We start from the raw sequence: 22,184 nt of genomic DNA on the forward strand, positions 1-22,184 counted from the left end.
TATCTAAAAACTAGAGTTGAATACATTCCAACCATGGGAACATAAAGGAAAAATAAAGAAGAGGAACATTAAATGAACTCTGTTAAGACTCAAACAGGTTTTTTTTTTTTTGTTTTTTTGGTTTTTTTTTTTGGTTTTTCGAGACAGGGTTTCTCTGTGTAGCTTTGCGCCTTTCCTGGAACTCACTTGGTAGTCCAGGCTGGCCTCGAACTCACAGAGATCCACCTGGCTCTGCCTCCCGAGTGCTGGGATTAAAGGCGTGCGCCACCACCGCCCGGCTAAGACTCAAACAGTTTTAAGAGATGTTAAATATAAGTATCAAGGAGCTGGGCATAGTGGTGTACAACTTTAACCCAAGCACTCAGGAAGCAGAGACAGGCAGGTCTCTGAGTTCAAGGCTAGCCTGATCTACAAGGTAACTCTGTGTGTCTGTGTGTGTGCGAAGGAAACTCCCAAAACTCTTGGAGATTAAATGAGATACTGAAGTTAAACAAGATATGCTTAGCACTTGATATATTGTGGTAAATGTTAGCATCCATTCCCTTTATGTCAGAGACGGTAAAAGACTTATGTAGCCTAAGGAGGGTCATCTGAATAACATGGGACTCTTTCCCTAGACGCCAATTAATTTACATTTTATAATATTTAAAAAATATTTTTAAAACTTTTTTTTATGTATATGGGTGCTTTGCCTACATCTATGTCTGTACACCATGTGCATGACTGATGCCCAACTTGGTCAGAAAAGAGCATCAGATCTCCTGGAACTAGAGTTATAGATGGTTGTGAGCTGTCATGAGGGTGCTGGGAATCTAACTCAGGTCTTCTAGAAGAGCAGCTGGTACTCTTAACCTCTGAGTCATCTCTAGCCCCCTCATTCTCATTCTCTCTCTCTCTCTCTCTCTCTCTCTCTCTCTCTCTCTCTCTCTCTCTCGGTTTTTTGAGATAAGGTTTCTCTGTGTAGCTTTGGAGCCTGTCCTGGAACTCGCTCTGTAGTCCATGCTGGCCTTGAACTCAGAGATCCACCTGCCTCTGCCTCCCGGAGTGCTGGTATTAAAGGCGTGCATCACTCACTACCACCCAGCCCCTCATTTTATAATTATTGACTCAGCTAAAAAGAATCCTTCTCTAAGACTGAGGAATCTTCTCATCAGGCACGGTGGCACATGCTTGTAACCAGCACACAGGAAACTGAGGCAAGAGGATTTTAAGTTTGAGGCCAACTTGGACCATGTTACGTGACAGTTCTAGGCTAGCTGGGGTACACAGTAAGACATAGTCTCAAAATCAGTCTTTTCCTTTTAGTTTTCTAAAGATGGGGTCCCATTCTGTAGCTCAGGTTGGTCTCAAACTCAATGTGTAGCCCAGGCTGGCCTCAAATAAATGACAATCCTGTCTCTGCCTCCCAAGGGTTAGGATTACAGGCACAAGTCATCACCATCATGCCCAGTCTCCTCTTTATATTTCTTTAAGGAATTAATGATATATTCTATATATCATATCTTATGCTATACTGTTTTGAGTTTTATGTTTATAACTAGATTGAGAGTTACTCATAACCAAAGACAGTATATATGGATTATCTCTTAAGTTTCTCAGAATATTTCAATACCCTGCTGTAGAAAGGTATTTAAAAGGCACATCATGACATGAAATAAAGAAAAAACTGGCCTGGCAGTGGTGGTGCACGTCTTTAATCCTAGCACTCAGGAGGCAGAGGTAGATGGACCTGCCTCTGAGGGAATGCAGATTTAGATAGAATCACAACTCAAAGGAGAAGCAGGCTGACGGAGCTTCTTGTCCATTTTCAGACAGTATCATCTCATTACGCAGCCCAGTCTGTCCTGCAACTCATAACCTCCTGCCTCAGCCTCTTGAGTACTTGTATCATAGGTGTGTGCTATCATGTGTAGCTTAAAGAAGTTTCTTGAAGCCAGCCGTTGGTTGCAAACAACTTTAATCCCATCACTCAGGAGGCAGAGGCAGGTGGATCTCTGTGAGTTCAAGGCCAGCTTGGTCTATAGAGCGAGATCCAGGACAGCCAGGACTATTTCACGGAGAAACCGCCTCATTAAATAAATAAATAAATAAATGGCAAACAAACAAACAAATATATACATGGAGTTTCTCAGGCTGGAGAGATGGCTCAGAGGTTAAGAGAATGGCTGCTCTTCTAGAGGATCTGGGTTCAATTTCCAGCACCTACATAATGGTTTGTAACCATCTCTAACTCCAATTTCAGGAGATAAAGATAAAACACCCTCTTCTGGCATCCACGGGTACCAGGCATGCACTTGATGAACAGGCACACAAAACATAGAATAGAGTAATAAAGTGTGTGTGTGTGTGTGTGTGTGTGTGTGTGTGTGTGTGTGTGTGTGTATATATATATATATATATATATTTTAGGTTTTTCAAGACAGGGTTTCTCTGTGTAGCTTTGTGCCTTTCCTGGAATTCACTCTGTGGTCCAGGCTGGCCTCGAACTCACAGAGATCCGCCTGCCAAGTATATATATATATATATATACACCTTTGATCCCAGCACTCGGGAGGCAGAAGCAGATGGATCTCTGTGAGTTCAAGGCTAGCCTGGTCTACAGAGTGAGTTCCAGGACAGCCAGGGGTACACAAAAATATCCTGTCTCGAAAAACAAAACAACACAAAAAGCTTCTCCTTTTTGAGGCATTTGTGGGGCTAGTTTACAAGTAGGGAGAAGACTAGTCAGCTCTAGTTCGATCTCTGTCCTCACGGGGGTCTAGTTATGTCAGCAATGTAAACCACCATCTTTAGAGCACCAGCAGCTCCCACACAAGCCCCTTCGCCTTCTGACAGGCAAGTACCAGTTTAAGGAAGAGTCCTCCAGTAGAGCTGGTGGCTTCTGACAATTTAGGAAGGAAAGGACAGCCATTCCAAGAAAAACCAGTTCAGGAAGAACCTGATGTCTGGCAAAGACCAACAGATACACTGGAAACAATGAACTGAGAATAAGGGGACAGACTAGAAATTAAGGCAAACCAACCAGGCACTTGAGAAACACAGCTAGGATGTGGCAAAAGGCTTAAATAGTAAAACCAACCTGACCACAGCACTTTTCTGCTTCAAAGAGTTAAGTAAGGCAGGATCTGCACACCACCTGTAAGTGAAGCCGAGAGTAAAGGGCGATCATCACAGGATAACCACAAGATTGTCATAGGCTCATCGAGATACACACCAACTGTTCTCTCCAATTCTGTCTTTTCATGTCCCCTCTCTGTCTTTAAGTTTACATCTTATCCCTTTTCTCTCCCCCCACACCCTCATTCCCCCTTCTAAATTCCTTTTCAAGGGCTTTGTCAATTACAGTCTTTAGAAGAGAGACCATCTGCAAATTTAAATGAGAGAATTTAATACTAGGAAGTAGCAATGCACATGACAGGGACTCAGCCTATAGCCTGGTGTGGTGGACTTGCCTAGTTCAAGGTCCTAGATTCAATCCTCAGACTAGAGAAGAGGTGGGGGGATAAGTGGTAGAAGGGCTAAGAAGGCAACCTTGAGACACAAAGGCAAGCAAATCTTAAACGCTGCCCCATGCTGGCAGAGTGGGAGTAAAGTGGGCATCACTGCTGCCCTGGGCAGGGTCATCAGTGGGTAACAGGATCACAGCAGGTTTTTCTGGGGGCAACTGGAGCCACAGAAGATCAGGACACTACTGAAGATGCCCCAGAAGGCAGAGAGGGAGCAGGGCTTCCTTCTCCTTCTTTATTTCCAACACCCTGCTGGTTCCTCCTACTGGCTAAACCTGCACTGGCTGAAGCCAGCTGACAACACTCGGAGACGCAGCCTGCAGAGCTCTACAGAGCAGGGCGGACAGAAGGCAAGCAGGGTCAGGAAGAGCACAAACGGTAGGGACTTTCTATTTTAAAGAATGTTTAATATTTAAAGTAATATAGCATATCCAAAATTTACTTCCAGGAACAGAAAAGTAAAATTTGTAAAATCTTTTGTGATTGTACTAAAAAAAAAAAAAAAGTGACATTAATCCTAAAATCAATTCATTTTGATTGCATGGGAGATCACACTGCCCATGAGAAATTAGGAAGCAAAGCCAAAACCTGACACAGAGAACCTAGGGCATGAGACCAGCATTCTCCCAGTTCTGACCTGGGCACGAGGAAGAAAAAGACAAGTAAGGAGGATAAAGAAAATCATGGGAGAGTGAGTTGAGAGTACATGGTGAAACTGATTCTAAAAATGTGCAGGCAGAAAGAGGGTGGGGGCTGGGGCATGACAGTAAACAAGAGGTCCAGGATCAGATGTAGCAGAAAGTCTTTCTGAAGGGAGGGACATTTCAGTGCTAGTCTCTGCTCTACAGATGCCATTCTTCTGACATGTGCTCTACCACATTCTCTACAGTTTCTATACAGTTCCAGTGTGGACTCTTTTTCTTTTAGTCAAAGTCTCATGCACTGAGAGCTGGATTCAAACTTGCTACCTGATCAAAGATGACCTTCTGACCTCTAAAATTCTGTGCTGTGCCTCCATGCCTGGTTTATACAGTGCTGGGGCTGAACAGAGGACTTTGTGCATGCTAGGCCAGACCTCTACAAATTGCACAATGCCACAAGCTCAAATTTGAGCTCCTTTGATTTTTTTTTTTTTTTTTTTTTTTTTTTTGAGATGGGCACACTGTGTAACCTTGGATGGCCAGAAACTCACAGAGATCCACCTGCCTCTTCCTCCCAAGTGCACCATGCCCAGCGTCTTTTGATTCTTAATTAGGATTCTACCTACTAGCACATCACACTCCCTACCATGTTTTAAGACTGGAATGAAACACCAACTGTGCAGAAAACAAACAAAATGCAGCTGTAGAAGAGAAAGCAGGACTCCCACCTGCTCAGAGGCTGGCCTTAACCTACTCCTTAAGCATGTGGAGTAAGAATTTCTGTACTTTCGGGGGCTGGAGAGATGGCTCAGTGGTTATGACCTGGGTTCAGTTCCCAGCACCACATGGCAGCTCACAACTGTCTGTAATCCCAAGATCTGACACCTTCACACAGACACACATTCAGGCAAAACAACAAGGCACACAAAATAAAAATAAATTAAAAAAAAAAAATTTCTGTACTTTCCTACCTCTGCAGTCAATGCTAATAAATTGAGGACAGTAGTAAATAATTGTAATTTAACTTTTTTCAAATTAAAAGAAAGGCACTGTGGTCACCATTTGTAATTCTAGCATTTGGAAGACAGATGTAAGAGAATCAGGAGTGCAAGGCCATCCTCAGCTACATAGTAAGTCTTAGCCCAACCTGGGCTGTATTAGACCCTGTCTCAAAAACGTAAAAATAACCATTTCGAATTGAGCCCTGGAGAAATCTGAGGAAGAACAGAGTTTGAAGTCAACACAGCAAAACCCTGTCTCAAAAACCAATCAAGTCGGGCGGTGGTGGCGCACGCCTTTAATCCCAGCACTTGGGAGGCAGAGGCAGGCGGATCTCTGTGAGTTTGAGGCTATCGTGGTCTACAAAGCGAGTTCCAGGAAAGGTGCAAAGCTACACAGAGAAACCCTGTCTCGGGAAAACAAAACAAAACAAAACAAAACAAAAAACAATAAAAAACAAAAATAAGCATAAAATATTTTCAAACTAGATAGAAACCCATCAGTCACATTCACTCCCATAAGTACCTCTGCAGTAAGGGCTTTATGGTATCCCAATATTCCTGGAAAAGCAGGAATAAGTTTGTGGGTAAAGATAGATAGCTACAGAGTGCACTGTACTCTCCTTCAGCAGAATCTGCAAGAAAATAACAAGATAGATTTAATAAGCACATTATGCTGATCTACTCAGTGTTAAAGGAGCCCCCTCATTGTTTACACTCATTTCTATCATCTGTTCTATGAAACAGTGGGTGGCAAATAAGCCACAGTGATTCTTTTACAGCACAATCTGAGTCACCCTGATCAGATGGCTCCTATGACTAACCACTACACTTAGTATACAATACAAAGTCTTTTCTTTTTCTGGGGGTGGTGGGGGACACGGGCAGTACTTTGTTGAGGAAAGAACCCAGTGAATGGGGACGTGCTGTACCACGGAGCTACACCCTAGCTCACAAAGCTTTTAGTATGGTTTAAAGACCCAGGTGAAAGACATACATCTGGCTACCTCCTGGACCTCCCAGCCCACTGGGCTTCCAGCCAGAATCATATCTTCACTGTTCTCTTACTCCGCCAAGCTTCCTTTACATTGATTTTCTCTTAAGTAGAACGTTCTTCAACTCCCCATCCAGCTCAGTCCCATATATGCGACTCTTTGTTTAATGTCTCCTTGGAGAAAAGTCTCCCTTCGACTGCCTATGTCCAAGAGTTCTGAACCTGGCCATGATCAGCTTTACTTTTCTTTGCAGGACTCATCCCATTTGGTATTATATCATGCATATTTATGCTTCTCTATATTTGGCTCCATCCATAAAGAAAGAAAATACTTTATTTTCTATGGCAACTATTGGGTAAGTACATGAACTTTTTGTGCATGCAAGAAAGAGATCTGTATTGGAAATTACTTGGAGAGTAACATCCTATTTTATAGAGAACCTTAACAAAGCTTGCTCACACCTCACCTATTGAAGAGTTCAAGATAAAGAGCTAACAACTAGTAAAGGCAACTTTACCGATGTATTCTCTAAGGACAAAATGATTCTCTGGACAATTTTAAAATCAAACAAATATTCTGATTCTCACCAACAGAACATAGTAAGGAAGACTTCTCTACTTTCGTCTAGATTTAGAAATGAGTAAATGAAAAAGAAAGTGATGCTGTTAGTAAACACACATGGTTTTTGTTGTTCAGAAGGCCTTTTTGATTACTATTTTAATTCTTAAATATAGCTATATGTCCAAAATCCAAATAAAAGTATACAATAAAATCATCTTCTTGCCTGGACAAACAGTTCTTTTCCATAAAGGTAACAAATATCTCTAATTTTCTGCATATCCTATCAGTTATATTCTCCATATAGGTATTTTATTTTAGAGACAACATCTTGCTATATAGTGTTAGGATGCCAGGAACCAGGCAGCCTTCGAACTAATAGAAATCTGCCTGCCTCTGCCTTTCCAGTGCTGAGATTAAAGTGTGTGCCATCACATTCAGCTTGCCCATAGGTATTTTTTAAAAAATTGTGTGCAAGCCCATGTATATTCACAAGCCTTGCTTTCATGTGGAGGCAGAGGACAACCTCCAGAAGTTCTTTCTTTCTACCTTGTTTTTTTGTTGTTGTTGTTGTTTTCGAGACAGGGTTTCTCTGTGTTGTTTTGGTGCCTGTCCTGGATCTCACTCTGTAGACCAGGCTGGCCTCGAACTCAGAGAACCGCCTGGCTCTGCCTCCCGAGTGCTGGGATTAAAGGCGTGTGCCACCACCGCTCTGTCATTTCTGCTGCTGTACTGGGAACTACAAGCTAGCTGACCCATAAGCTTCAGGGTGATTCTCCTCTGTCTGCTTCTGTTTCTTCATAGAAGTGTTGGGATTACAACTGCTTGCTACTGCATCTGGTTTTTAAAATCTTATTTACTTTTTACATTTATTTATTATTCGGGGAGTGGGGATAGGGCATGTGCCTGGCACATTCAGGTATTTTAATAACTCAAGGACTTTATACATACACAGGAACCAAGAGCAGAATTTGCAGGACATGAAACTAAGCTGGATTGTGGCCTCATTGTCAAGTATACCTGGGCAGGGCAGGAGTGGTTCCGCCTGCTCTGTCTGTCTTCTTCTGAAGACAGAACAGTGAAGACAAGCCTGCTCTGAGTTTAGCTCCTACTTACTGGCAAACAGTTCTTCCGGTGGGGTCACCCCAAGTAAGTAGTGGAAAAACAATGCAGCACAGCGAAGATAAGGGGTGATGCCATTCTTCAGTGAGACCCACAGATACCAGCCAGGAATGCCACAGCCAATGAATCTAGGACACAATAAATCCAGAACAGAACATTTACCAGATTTTAAATACAACCCCTGCTAAAATCACATTCAGTTAATGATTTAATTTCTAAGCATTTTAAAAAAAGTATTTAGTTAGCTAATAGCTTTAGTGTATACATTTTCTAAAGGGAACAACTTTTACCATCTTTTTCATCGGGTAGGGTTTTTCTTTCCTTTTTTTTTTTTTTTTTTTTCCTGTTTTGGTAATGCTAGGCATTGAAACCAGAACTCTATGAACATTATTAGGCAAACACTCTGCCAAGGGCTAAGCACCCAACCTCTGAAAGCAGATCATTATTCTCTTTTTTCTTAGGTGAAGATGAAAAAACAAAGCAAAACAAAACAATTAAAAAAAAAAAGCATTTTACAGTATCTAGACTCTCACAAGATACTCCCTGCAATGTAAAGCTTTCATTTTCTCTCCATTATTACTGAGATAAAACAAAACAAAACTCCACCCTTGCAATGAAATAAGGAAAAGAAAAATTTAGTAATAAAGTGACTGGATTTGCTAAAAAATGAGTATGTTCCTAGTGCCTATATTAAACCTGACAAATGATCTGTAGGGTAACGAAACCATTGCATGTAATACTGCAATGGTACTTCAAAGAGTGAGTCCTAATGTAAAGTATGGACTTCAAGGCAACTTATTTTCGACTTTTATTTAAATCCTCAATACTGCCAATTGTTAAACTGCTGTCATTCTTGCCTGTGTTCCAAGAATAATAGCTCAAAAGTGAAAATGTTGTCAACCTCATCAGTCTCAAATACAACAAACAGTTCTAATCTACTACCCTTTACTTCAAGGTAAAAATCGAAGTAAATTTTCTTTACTAGATGCCTATCCTACAAACAAAACCACCAACTAAAAGGCCTCATCTGATTTTAAAACAAGAAAATGGCTGCCCTGACAAATTCCTGAACAAAGATCCGGACTCACCAAAGGGACACCTAGGCAGACTGGCCAGTGGACAGCTACTCACCCATCCGTGTACTGTGAAACTTCTGCAAAGAACGCAGATGCACACCGAGCCTCTTCACTGTCCTCTTCACCCCGAGCAAGGGGGAACCCTGAGAGAGATTTACAGGGAGGACTCAAGAACCTGCTCTCTAATCTGCCCGTTTAACCTCAAGTTCATGATTCCAGAACACCCCGCAACTGCTTCACCCTTTCCATCTACCCCGCAGCTTCAGTTTTACTGTACAGACAAGTGGAGATAAAAATGCCTACCTTGCAGTTTCCTATAACAAACAGTTATGGTACATCTGAACAGTGTTATTGTTTACAAATTGCTTGTGTATTAATGCATTTGAAAGGTCATAAAGTTACTCTGAGAGAATTGATATCATATTGCTAGTTCTTTTCATTTTCAAATAAAATCTGCAGACGCTCTTTATCTTTAAAAGTTGCCAACAGGCCGGGCAGTGGTGGCACATGCCTTTAATCCCAAGACTTGGGAGGCAGAGCCAGGGTTTCTCTATGTAGCTTTGCTCCTTTCCTGGAACTCACTTGGTAGTCCAGGCTGGCCTCGACCTCACAGAGATCCGCCTGGCTCTGCCTCCGAAGTGCTGGGACTAAAGGCGAGCGCCTCCACTGCCCGGCGAAACCTTGTTTTTAAAAAGTGGTAAACCAGGGGACAGTAGAAGAGCTCATCAATCTTCCAGAGGACCTGAATTCAGTTTCCAGCCAGCCACTTCAGATGATCCACAACTTCCTGTACTACAGCCCTAGAGGATCTGATGCCTCTGGCCTATGCAGGCACCTGCATTCAGTACGCAAACCCACATGCAGATACACATTACATTATTAAAAATAAAAATGAATCTTTGAAAACAGTTTATGCAGAGAGGCAAAAATCTTAGAAGAGCCAGTTCAGTATTGAAAGAGTAGAATAGGGCTGGAAGGCTAACCTCACCTGACTCAAGACTATATACAAAGTTTACATTAAGGTTCATTCATGATGTTCTACATTACATGGGTTTGGAGAAGTATATATACATATATTATACAGATTAGCATCACTAATCTCTGTGCTTTCCTCACTCATGGAAATCACATTACCTCCAGTTTTGCCTTCTCTAGAATGCCCTGTAGTTGGGCCCATAAAATATCTTTCACACTGGCTTGTTTCACTTTGTATATACATATATGCATTTTCAGGACTGGATAGTTCACTTCTTTATAGAACTGAATCATATTCCATTGTCAGGATGTACCACAAATTATTGATCAATTGTGCAGTGGCTACTCTGGTTGCTTCCAAGTTTTCCCTATCAGCAGATGGTAAAAGTATATTTAGTTTTTATTGACTGCTGTTTCTCTCTGTCCCTCCCTCCGTCTGTCCCTCCACCCCTCCCTTCTCTGTCTCTCTCTCTATATATATCTCTTTCCTCTTCCCCTCCCTCTCCAAAATGAACCTTGTGCATGCAGTGCCCATGGTGGTCAGAAGAGGGAGTAGAATCCCCTAGAACTGGAATGACAGACAGTTGTAAACTACCATATAGGTGCTGAGAAGAATTTGGGTCCTCTGGAAGAGCAGCCAGTGGTACTGACCAATGAGCTATCTTTCCAATTCCCTCTAACATGATTTTTAAAAAACGTGCATTTTCTTTAAATTACCTGAATTTTCATTAGGTCTTATTGGTCACTGTTATCCAGAACCAGGCTTCATTTATTTATTTATTATTTGTTTGTTTTTACATGTACACATGTGATATATGGCATGTATGTGTGTGGGTGTGTTTGCATGCACTTGCACATGCATGTTCATGTATGCATCCACCAGGAAGCCCAAAGCTGATATTGAATGTCTTCCTTGATCATGCTCCACTTTATTTTTTGAGGCAGGGCTCCTCACCAAAGCTGGAGCTTGCTAATTCCAGCTAGTCTAGCTAGTCCGTTTGTTCCACAGACCCTTGTCTCTGCTTCTGTGTGGGCTCTGGTCCTCATGCTTGCACAGAAGTACTTCATCCACTGAGTCCTCTCCAGTTCATCATTTGCTATTAATGACTTGACTCTTAAAGGACACTTCTAAGTTGATGTTACATTATATCCATGTAACTCGAGTCATGATTCAAAAAGCATTTAATGAGTACTTATCGGGAAGAACAAAGGTTGCCAGATACTTGAGGTTAAGAGGAGTGTTTTAAAATGTGATTGTTCTCTGTAATCAGGAAACACAGGTGAGGAAGGAGGAATGGAAAGAAAGAGAAGTGGGGTAATGTTGCATGAATCCTAATTGGTCTTAATAATAAAAAACCCGGAGTTAGATATTGGGGTAAATGCTGAACGATCAGAGAGACAAAAGAGCAACCCACAGCCACCTCTTACTTCCTCAACTCCTCAGCCTGAAAGGGCCAAGCTCCTGTCTCCTCCCGCCTTAGTCCTCTTTCCGCCCAGCCATATCACTTCCCGCCTCCACCTCCCTAGTGCTGGGATTAAAGGTGTGTGCCACCACTGCCTGGCCTCTATGGCTAACTAGTAGCTGGCTTTGCCCTCTGATCTTCAGGTAAACTTTATTTGTTAGAACATACAGAAAAATATCACCACAGGGTAAGGAGTGAAATTAGCTATAAATAACTATGAAATAAAGTAACCTGTGGCAATGCTATAAGGTAAGCAATGTACTATCATTGTAGCTGAAAGAATGGGTTCCTGGAAGCCTTGGTGAAAGGCAGAACATATAGAGGTAGGAATAAACCTGGAGAGACTTTGACAAGGAGGAATTTGGAAGAAAAGGAGAAAAACAGGTCTTAACAGTCCTCCCACATATCTGGAGATTAGCTGGAAATTAGGCAATCAAGTATCTTAAGTAATTATAATTAGCCTTTTCATAGCTTATTCTGCCTTTACCTGTTTAAGTAACATTTGGTAAGAAATACATGAAAAAATAACACGACATAACATGGGACTTAGAAATACATACTATGTTTAACACAAGCATCATTCATTCTGTCAAAAAAGCGAGGGCAAATATTACTTACAGTCAACACTAACTGAGACGGGAGCTTTACCTGTGTCTACTGTAAGAAGTATCTGAAGCATATGTGCCATGGTGATCAAATGGAAGAGATAAAGGTGATGATATGAGGAACTAACTGACGAAGGCTGCAGGTCAACGGTGTCATCCCAGTACAAGGACGGGAATGCTAACACAGCAGCTACCTGAGAAAGGAAAAAGGACATCAACAGGACACCAATGGAAGGCCACGACAAGCTGATCTCCTAACTAAATGTACAGGGTACCAAATGATGCAGGGCTTTTGTAATAACCATCAAATTTTTCCTTGTTATATTTAACAGAATATCTAAGACTATAATTACGATGTACCATTAATGGCAGGCAAAGACCACCACCAAACCGGTTATCCTTTTGCTGAGTCTACTTATTGTAGGCCTAGATAGTTGTTCTCTCCTTGTGGTTCTGAAGATTCCTTGTTACAAACACTTGGATGCTCTTAAAAAACACTGACATACAGGCTTCATCCCAACCCAACAAAATCAGACTCTGAGGCAAGGTCCAATTGTTAGGATTCTTTTTTTTGTTTTGTTTTGTTTTGTTTTTTGAGTCAGGGTTTCTCTGTCTAGCTTTGGGGCCTGTCCTGGATCTCCCTATGTAGACCAAGCTGGCCTTGAACTCAGAGATCCGCCTAGCTCTGCCTCCCAAGTGCTGGAATTAAAGGTGTGCACCACCACTGCCTGGCTGATAGGACTCTTTTTAAGACTCCCCAGGGGATCCCAAAAGAGAGTCTGAGGGACAGCTACTGAATACAGGCTTAGATTATGAAGTACGAATGGAGGATGGGGATTGGTTAACCCAATACCCACACAATCCAGTTTTTCAACCTTACCACTATTTTCTTCACTGGGCCAGATTGCAAGGATAGGAAAATTCTGCATAAAACTCACAAGAGTTGCTACCTGTCCATGGATGTTTTAAGGAAGCCTACATGTACTTAGAACCAGTCTCTATCACTAAATAGCTAATGATTATATTTAATTTATAGCTTACAGGGTAATACATTGCATATGATATAAACAAGCTGGAAAAAAAGAATGGCAATGAGCCATAACAGAATTAGAAAGAGTTTATTTGTACATATATTAACAAATATAACAAACTATAAAACCAATTACAAATTAAAAAAGAAATGTGCTTTCATTTTAAAAAATAATTTTGATGTCTTGGTGAAATCAGCAAGTATTTCTAAAAAGAAAGGATAAGACTAAAAACAGCTTGAACATCAAAATTTTATTATTGTGAACAGAAAGCATGAATTTAAATAAGAAAAAACATGAAATTATAAACTTGATGACTTCAAAATCATTTTACTGAACACTTACCAAGACATGAAATAGATCTACAGATAGAAGGCATGGTGTATCTTCTGATTGCAGGTTAGGAAGAACAACTAAAATGAAAGTAAATGTAATTCAGTCAGTAAGGCAGCAATGTACTTGAATAAAATGCAGATTAGAAGCATTAAATGAAAATACAATGGGGTTAAAGAACAAAGAAACTAGTATAGCACACTTTTAAGATATGGCTGTCATAATAAAAAGGAAACCGAACAGAATCAAAGACTATCAGAAAGTCTTGTATACAGATTAAGAGTTGAAAGATATGATTTAGGAGGAAGCAGGGTGGTGGCAGCACACACCTTTAATAAACAAGCTAATAAATAAAATAAGATTTAGAAGGAAAACTGAAATAGAGATTGCTCAAGAAATATTTGCTGGATACAACAGTGCATGCTCATCACATGTAAGGCCCAGATTCACTCCCTAACAGCCCTAGCCTGCTGTGGGATGTCTTTCTGTACACTGTGAATATATGTTGTTCCCACTGGTTAATAAATAAGCTGTTTGGCCTATGGTAAGGCAGCTTAGAGGCATGTGGGAAATCCAAGCAGAGATACAGGAAAGAAACAGGCGGGAAGGGGAAACGACGCTCAAGGAGCAACAAAATGCCAGCAGACCGGTAACGCCATGGCCATGTGGCAACATAGATGAATAGAAATGGGTTCATTTAAGATAAAAGAGCTAGCTATCAAGAAGCCTGAGCCATAGGCCATACAGTTTGTATTTAATATAAGCCTCTGTGTGTTTACTTGGGACCAAGTGGCTGCAGGACCAGGTGGGACACAGGAAAACTACCGTCTATACCAGCCTCCCAATTCTGAAATGTTAAATGACTAAGACTTGGCTTGTGTGCCTGTGATTGAAGCCAGTGCCTTATGCATGCTATGCCAGAGCTGTGCTCCTGACCTACCCCAGAAGAACAGTTTTTATAAAAACATTGTATCACTGGTCCACCAACTGAACACTGTTAAATGTTCTGTGATATATAGTATGTGAACAGATTTGGGATGGTGAGCAGGGAGAGCTTGCAAAGGAAACAAGGACACAGACAACCTTCCTGGGGGCTGGAGAGATGGCTCGGTGATTAAGATCACTGGCTGTTCCTCCAGAGGACTCGGGTTCAATTCCCAGCAACCACATGGTAGTTCACAACTACCTGTACCTCCAGTTCCAGGGAATCTGACACCCTACACAGACATACGAGCAGGCAAAACACCAATGTACATTAAAACCAACAAATAAATAAATAAGAAAGATTAAAAAAAAAAGCAAAATCCGTTAACAAAAAAGAAAAAAAGGAAACAAAACCTTCCTGTACAGAATTAGATAACAGATAATACGGACTGTTGGTTGGAAGGAAGTATAGACAATATGAATGTGATACATTTTTATGAAAATCTCTCTCTCTCTTTTTTTTTTTTGAATATCTCTTACACTCAAAAGATACTGGAACTTCAGCTGGACCTCACAACAGAGTTGATGCTATACGTTGGATTCACTTAGGACTTGGCTTAATACCTTGTCTGTTTATTTAACCTGCCTTTAAGAGAACAATGTAACAACCAACCTTAAGTGCCTTGGATTTTCCCAATTTTCATCTTTTACAACCAAAACTAATGCATTATGTAACTTCCATGCCCCTGACCCAGAGAGCAATACAAGTGTGTAAATATGTGTGTTATGGTAATCATTTGAAAACAGCAAACAGTGACCTTATATAACAAATATCTACCATATATGTTGGAAATAGCATATGGATATTGCTTAATAACACAATGTTTGTAGTACTGAGTGCTTTGGGGTCATTTGGAATCAGTTGGGGTAAATATCCCTTATAAAATGCTGTTAAAGATGTAAAGTATCCCTTATTCCTTTCCCCATGCAATGTTTTCTGTCCTGCTCTACAAATACAGAACAAAGCACTTTATTAGGAACAAGACACACAGAAAGAGAGACAGACATCAGGTAGGTATAGACAGATAAGTCAGAAACCATAAAATATAGATAAATGGAACGCACAGGGAAAGAAGTGAAGAATTCAAACTTGGACTTGCTTTTGGTTAAATTAATCCAGGGGAACTGCTGAATTTCCTTTCTTTGTGTAACAATGGCACATTTTGGTGCCATCCAAAGCTATCTTTAAATGTGTTTATTGACACATACTCCAAAGTATTATCTTTTCGATTTGATCAGCTCTAATGAAAACTAATAAATCCACTAGAAAGAAAAAGAATGGCAAGGAAATTAGATCAAAAAGTCAAGACAACAAGATTTTCATTTCTTCTTCTTTTGTTGAACTGGTCTTGCTATGCAGCTTAGGCTGGCCTGGGAACTAAAAATATTCCTGCTTTAACCTCTTGAGTGTTGGGATTACAGGTATGAGCCATCATGCCTTGCTAGAAATAGTTCTATATATATAAAAACAAGATGACATGTTGCATATCAATATAGTTATTACTTCTGTGTATGTGTGTAGGTGTGTGTGCAGAGTAATAGGAAGGCCAGGTCACCTTGGGTGCCCTAAGGTGCTGTCTACTTTGTTTTTTGAAATAGGATGTCTCATCTGAACCTATGGCTCCCCAGTTAGGGTAGGCTTGCCAGCCAGCCAGCACCTTGGATCCACCTGTGTCTGCCTTGATGGTATTAAAAGTGCATACCGCCGGGCGGTGGTGGCGCACGCCTTTAATCCCAGCACTCGGGAGGCAGAGCCAGGCAGATCTCTGTGAGTTCGAGGCCAGCCTGGTCTCCAAAGCAAGTTCCAGGAAAGGCGCAAAACTACACAGAGAAACCCTGTCTCGAAAAACCAAAAAAAAAAAAAAAAGTGCATACCACCATGCCTAGTTTTCATGTAGGTGTTAGAGATACAACTCAGGTCCTCATATTTGCTTGGCAAGTATTTTACTGACTGAACCACCACTACAGACCCAGTACAGCTACTACTTAAAAATCTTAAATTTATTTCAAGTGTGTGTGTGAGTGTGTGTGTACACACACACGTGCGTGTATGTGTGTATATGTGTGTGCACCTGTGTGCAAAGGCAGAAACCAGAAAAGGGTGTTGGGCTTCTTCTATCAATGCCTGCCTATACCTTTGAGGTAGAGTCTCCCTCAACCGGGGGCTAACATTTTCTAGGTTCACCTGGAAACCAGCAAACCCCAGCGATCCTCTTGTCTCCACTTCTATCCCATCCCTCCCCCAGAGCTGGGCTATGGGCATTTGTGGGGTGCCTGGCTTGTCACTTGGGTTCTGGGATGTCAACTCCACTCTTCATGATAGCAGAACTAGCATTATCAACCACTGAGCCATCTTTCCGGCCCCAACACAACTATTACTTACAAAACTAAGGGTGAGAAGACTCTTTTCAGACTGTGTTAATTTCTTAACCTCAACTCCAATATTCTAAGTAAATAGCACAAGTATTAAGATCATGATTTTTGGATACAAGAATGAAATAGGTTCCAGTACTGGTTATTTGTCACAGGGAAGCAACCTAACTTCTCTAAGTCTATAGTATTTACAGAATGCTGAGGTGTTCATCAACATCGTCCTTTAAAGGCCTTATCCTAGGCATGCACACAATAACTACTGCTATTACTATTCTCTATCTTAAACTAAAATGATCACAGGGTTTTACCACTAACAGACTCAGTGTCCTTGACGAGCCAGGTGCTATTTTTAGGTCTCATTTCTTTGTATTAAAAATTTTCAGCAACATTTCTGTTAACTCAGTCAGCAAATAACCATCTTATTGTCTTTTCTGGATTACAAACTGCTTTACTGTCAGGACATTTAAATAATTTCCTAATCTCTGCCCTGGAATTTGTTCCTTTCAGTGACTGGGATACTCTATTATTACATTTTTCTTACAGGCAGTTCTAAACCACCACCCCCGCCCATTACTATAAATACCTATTTTTAAATTTCTTTGACAAGTGGGTGGTGGTAGCACAAGCTTGTAATCTCAGTCCTTGTGAGGCTGTGACACAAGATGACAGTAAGTTTGAGTGCCAGGCAAGCCAAAGCTACATAGTGAGACCCTGTCTCAAAAATAAAGCTGAATTCCTCTAGAGCGACAGTTCACTTTAGCATGCATATTCTTCATTTTATTGATAGCTCATACCCTCCTCCCTCTTCCGAGGTGTTGGGGATCAAGCTCAGTTCTTATGCATGCTGGACAAACATCTACCAGTGAGTTACATCCTTAGTTCTTGCCTCTTACTGGTTTACAGTTTACAGTTTGCCGTTTTTCTCACTGCAAATGAAGACAATGATTTTCTCAAAGATGGTGATTATTTATTTACCTAAGTGTATGTATGCATCTGTGTGTATGCGCACATTTATGTCTGTACCCGCTGAGGTCAGAAAAGAGCATTGGATCCCTTATATCTGAAATTATAAGGACACCATTACCCAAAATTTTTCAAGCATTCCCAATTACCTAAAAAATGGAAGACTCTGCATTTGGGGGCCTTGGGAGCTGGCTCAGTCTAACAAAGTACTTGCCATAAAGCAGTTTGAGCCCCAGAATCCATACCCCAAAGCCAGGTGGGGTAGGAATGTATTTGCTTCCCCAGTGCTGAGAAGGTGGAGACAAGGGGGTCACTGGGACTTGCTGGGCAGCCAGCCTCGTCTATGTGGCCAGCTCCAGCCACCAGGAGACTTGGACTTGGGGGGGGGGGGAAGAAAAGGCAAAACAGAGCCTGAGGAAGAACACACCTAGAGCTATCCTCTAGCCTCCACACTTCTGTGCACACGTACCCCACCCCTTACAAGCACAAGCACATATACGGACACACACGTGTGCACATACATGTACATATAGTTAAAAATTCAAAGCAATAAGTCAGACATGGTAACCCACATCTGTAATCCCAGCACTAGGAAATCAGAGGCAGAGGACCAGGTATTCAAGAAAAAACATCAGAATAATATTACATTTTTTATCTGCATACCTAAGATCCAGGAAAGAAAGGAATGATGTGTTTCAAACCTTGGAGGTAACTAATTAACTGTAAACCAAACATTGCTATTCTCAGCAGAGACATCTCTTTAAATTGATGGAAAAATAATATCATTTCAAGACAAATTTAAACAATTCATGACAACTGAGCTAGTATTGCAGAAAATTGCTAAAGGAATACTATATATATGAAAAGAGGAAAGACTGTTTCATCCAAAAGAACACAGGGAACAATACACTCTGTAGGAGGAAAATAAGCCAAGAGCCGAGGGAATCAAGGAGAGCCAACACAGGAAATCAACAAACCCCAAATACTAACAGGGGATGGGGAGAGAAGTATCAATAATTCAGTCAACCAGAACATTAACTAAGAAAATTATGGAAAATATGATTCTTTCTCAAAATTTCATCAAAATCCCTCTCAAAATGACCTTTAGTAGAAAGGTCTCCATTAGCCAAGTAAAAGACAAATAAACTGACTAGTTTATAAACCTGAAGTCCAATTATCTATTGTCTCCAAGAAACTCACATAAATAGGAAAGACATTAAAAAAAAGCAAGCCAAAGGATGGAGCTAATATATTAATGGAAGCCATAAACAAGCTGGCCTAGCAACTCTTACGTCTAATAAAGCAGGCTGCACACCATAACCAAACAGAGGAGACAAACAGGGCCACTATATATTAATATTACCAAGAAGATGAAATAAGTATAACCGAAATAATCCCAGCCTACTATACACTGATGCATTATAACTTTATCAACTATTTACAGCAGTACTTTTTTTTTTTTTTTTTTTTTTGAGACAGGGTCTCTTTCTATGTATTCCTGGCTGGCCTTGAACTCAGAGATCTTTCTGTCTATGCCTTCCAAGTACTGGAGTTAAAGGTGGGCACCACCATGCCTGGCTACAATATTCCTAGTACATAAAAAATGTTTTATGATCTCACTACACTTTGATTTTTTTTTCATTAAAAAGAAATGTTAGTCAGGATCATTTCAGTTTTCAGTTGTTCCAGTAACATCTGGAACTCACATTGTAGACCAGGCTGACCTTGTACTCACAGAGATCCATCTGCCTCTGCCTCCCAAGTGCTGGATTTAAAGGCGTGTGCCACCATGGCCAGCTCCAAAAGTATACATTTTAAAGTAACACTGCAGTCATTACAGGGTGGTTGTGCATCCACTCATTTGGACAAGCCTGCTGTGGCAGGTGGATTTCATCAGTGAGTATTCAACATCAGTACAGTACGTCATTTCCTAATTAATAAACTGCCATGAATGCAGAAGAAAGTACATGTAAATGCTAATGTAATAACTAAGAGAAGTCCCTACCTGATAGGAGCCGAACCAGATGTTTCTGTATCAGGACCTGAGGACAGGTAATCCTCTGTGCAACTGCAAACTGCATTAAAGCTTTCAGCCCATTATGCTAGATTGTGAGAGAGGTAAAATCAAACGGTAAGGGAAGATGACAGCGTTAGGTCAGGACCATAAATAACCAATCCCAGGCTACTATACACTGATGCTTTATAACTTAATCAACTATCTACAATACTCTTTCTTTTTTTTTTTCTGAGACAGGGTCTCTTTCTATGTATTCCTGGCTGGCCTTGAACTCAGAGATCTTTCTGTCTATGACTCCCAAGAACTGGAGTTACAGGTGGGCACCACCATGCCTGGCTACAATATTCTTAGTACATAAAAACGTTTTATGATCTCACTACACTTTGAATTTTCCATTAAAAAGAAATGTTAGCCGGGCAGTGGTGGCGCACGCCTTTAATCCCGGCACTCGGAGGCAAAGGCAAGCAGATCTTTGTGAGTTCGAGGCCAGCCTGGTCTACAGAGTGAGTTCCAGGAAAGGCGCAAAGCTACACAGAGAAACCTTGTCTCGAAAAACCAAAAAAACAAACAAACAAAAAAAAGAAATGTTAGTAGTCGGATCATTTCAGTTCTCAGTTTTGTTCTGTTTTCCAGACTCAGTTTTTTAAACACGGGGCTTAATTATTCTGCGCAAACTGTATTTCCAGAAATTCTAAAATGACGGTAAGAAAACACGGAACAACTGAAAAGCCTCTGCTTTCTAGGGGAGGATGGGACCTACAGGCAAGTGTACTGTGGACTGCAAGTTTGTAGTGCCACCTGTTGGGGGCCCGGAGGGAGGGCAGTGCCTAGGGGGCAGCAGTCTAGGGAGGGTCTGCAGGGGTCCCTCTTGCTTTCACAGCGCTATTGAGCACTTTAAGAAACAAAAAGCCAACGACACAGCATTTCATGGTTCTTCAGAGATATTGGCATGAAGAACATGAAGGTGAGAATTATTATTATTATTATTATTATTATTATTATTGTGTTGTTATTATTTTTGGTGATGAAAGTTTCATCAAGGGTTTCATGTGTGCTTGAATACTTACTAGTTACCAGGGCTGCCTGTTCTTTTTATTTTAAAAAATATTATTTATTTATTTTGTATGTCTGCACAAACATTTGTGGAGGTCAGAGGATAACTTGCAGGAGTAGGTTCTCTTCTTCCAGGTGTGTCCCAGAGACTGAAATCAGATCACCAAGCTTAGTGGCAAGAGCATTTAACCACTGAGCATTTCACAGACCTCAGAGTTGCCATTTTTTTGAGGTGTACGTGTGTGTGTGTATGTGTATGTGTGTATGCACTTGCATGCCCATGTGCAGGTTATTTTGATCAACTTGGCACAAGCTAGGGTCATTTGGGAAGAGGAAACCTAAATTGAGAAAATGTCCCCATCAGATTGACCTGTAGGCAAGTGTGTGGGACATTTTCTTGATTGATGATTCCCAGTAGGCAGGTGGTCCTGGGTGCTGTAAGAAAGCAAACTGGGCAAGCCATGAGGAACAAGCCAGTAAGCAGTCCCCTCCAATCTCTGCTAAGGTCCTGCAGAGGTCAGAGACAACTAGGGTGAATTTGCTATCTTCTTCCACCATGTCTACTCTGGGATCAAATTCGGTTTGTCAGGCTAGGTGGCAAGTGTCTTTACCCACTGAGACATCTACGCTGCCCGGGGTGTCTGGTCTTTAACTCAGTATGATTATCTGTCTAGAGCAGAACCCATTACTATTTGATGGTAGATGACGGTGAAGCACCAGTGATGGGAAAAACAGGATGTGTCTGGTTTTAGGGCAGAAAAGCAGGCAATTCACCTGCAATCTATGTGAATTACATTTAACTATGAGATTGAGATAATCTGTAAAGCATGTAGCACTGACCACCATGTTTCCCGAAAGTGTAGCATGCCCCACACCCTAGCTCTGCTGTTCTTTACAGAAGAGGGATTGCCTGTGTATCAGTGATAAATAAGCTACAGAACCCTCATTCTGAAACAGTACCCCAGACACTATTGAAATCTATTGGAATATACATACCTGCCTATTTTGAAGTGCTCCAAATAGAGGTTTCCCTTCATCTCCCAATAGGTTCTCTTAAAAAAGAAAAACATAACAAATCCAAAGTTATATGTTTTGTTTGTGGGTTTGTTTTTAAGACAGGGTTTCACTATGTAGCTTCAACCTGAGTAAGTACACATCAGTGCATTACCCTACACTCATGATTTAAGTCTAAAGGGTTTGTGAGTGACTCCTAAATCTATCCTGAGACTGAAGCAAGAAAGTTTCGGAGAAAAAGTGCATGCATGTTACTTAAGCCCAATTATGACATAGTGTGTATTGATACAGAAGGAATTTAGCGATGAAAATGTACTAGACTTCATTAAAAACTGTGACCAATGCGGGGAGGGAATGGGAGGAGAGGAGGGAGGGGAAACTGTGGTCAGAATGTAAAAAAAAGTAAAACAAAACCCCAAAAAATGTGACCCAGAAACTATTGAAGAGAAATGATGTGAAAGAGACATCCTACATTCTATA

At 41.0% G+C, this 22,184-nt stretch overlaps 1 protein-coding gene across 1 annotated transcript in view; it reads right to left on the minus strand.

Moving 5' to 3' along the window:
* Ubr1 (ubiquitin protein ligase E3 component n-recognin 1) overlaps window positions 1-22,184 on the minus strand; it is a 130,173-nt gene that overhangs the window by 5,640 nt on the left and 102,349 nt on the right. The window contains exons 36-43 of the mRNA XM_059261226.1: window positions 21,687-21,742; window positions 19,626-19,722; window positions 13,313-13,380; window positions 11,983-12,133; window positions 8,952-9,039; window positions 7,815-7,948; window positions 5,672-5,780; window positions 3,080-3,136 (exon numbers count right to left, since the gene is read on the minus strand). Coding sequence (XP_059117209.1) covers window positions 3,080-3,136; window positions 5,672-5,780; window positions 7,815-7,948; window positions 8,952-9,039; window positions 11,983-12,133; window positions 13,313-13,380; window positions 19,626-19,722; window positions 21,687-21,742 — 760 coding nt within the window. The remainder of the gene's footprint in view (window positions 1-3,079; window positions 3,137-5,671; window positions 5,781-7,814; window positions 7,949-8,951; window positions 9,040-11,982; window positions 12,134-13,312; window positions 13,381-19,625; window positions 19,723-21,686; window positions 21,743-22,184) is intronic.

This window comes from Peromyscus eremicus, chromosome 4, assembly GCF_949786415.1.
Source record: "Peromyscus eremicus chromosome 4, PerEre_H2_v1, whole genome shotgun sequence".
Taxonomy (NCBI): Eukaryota; Metazoa; Chordata; class Mammalia; order Rodentia; family Cricetidae; genus Peromyscus; species Peromyscus eremicus.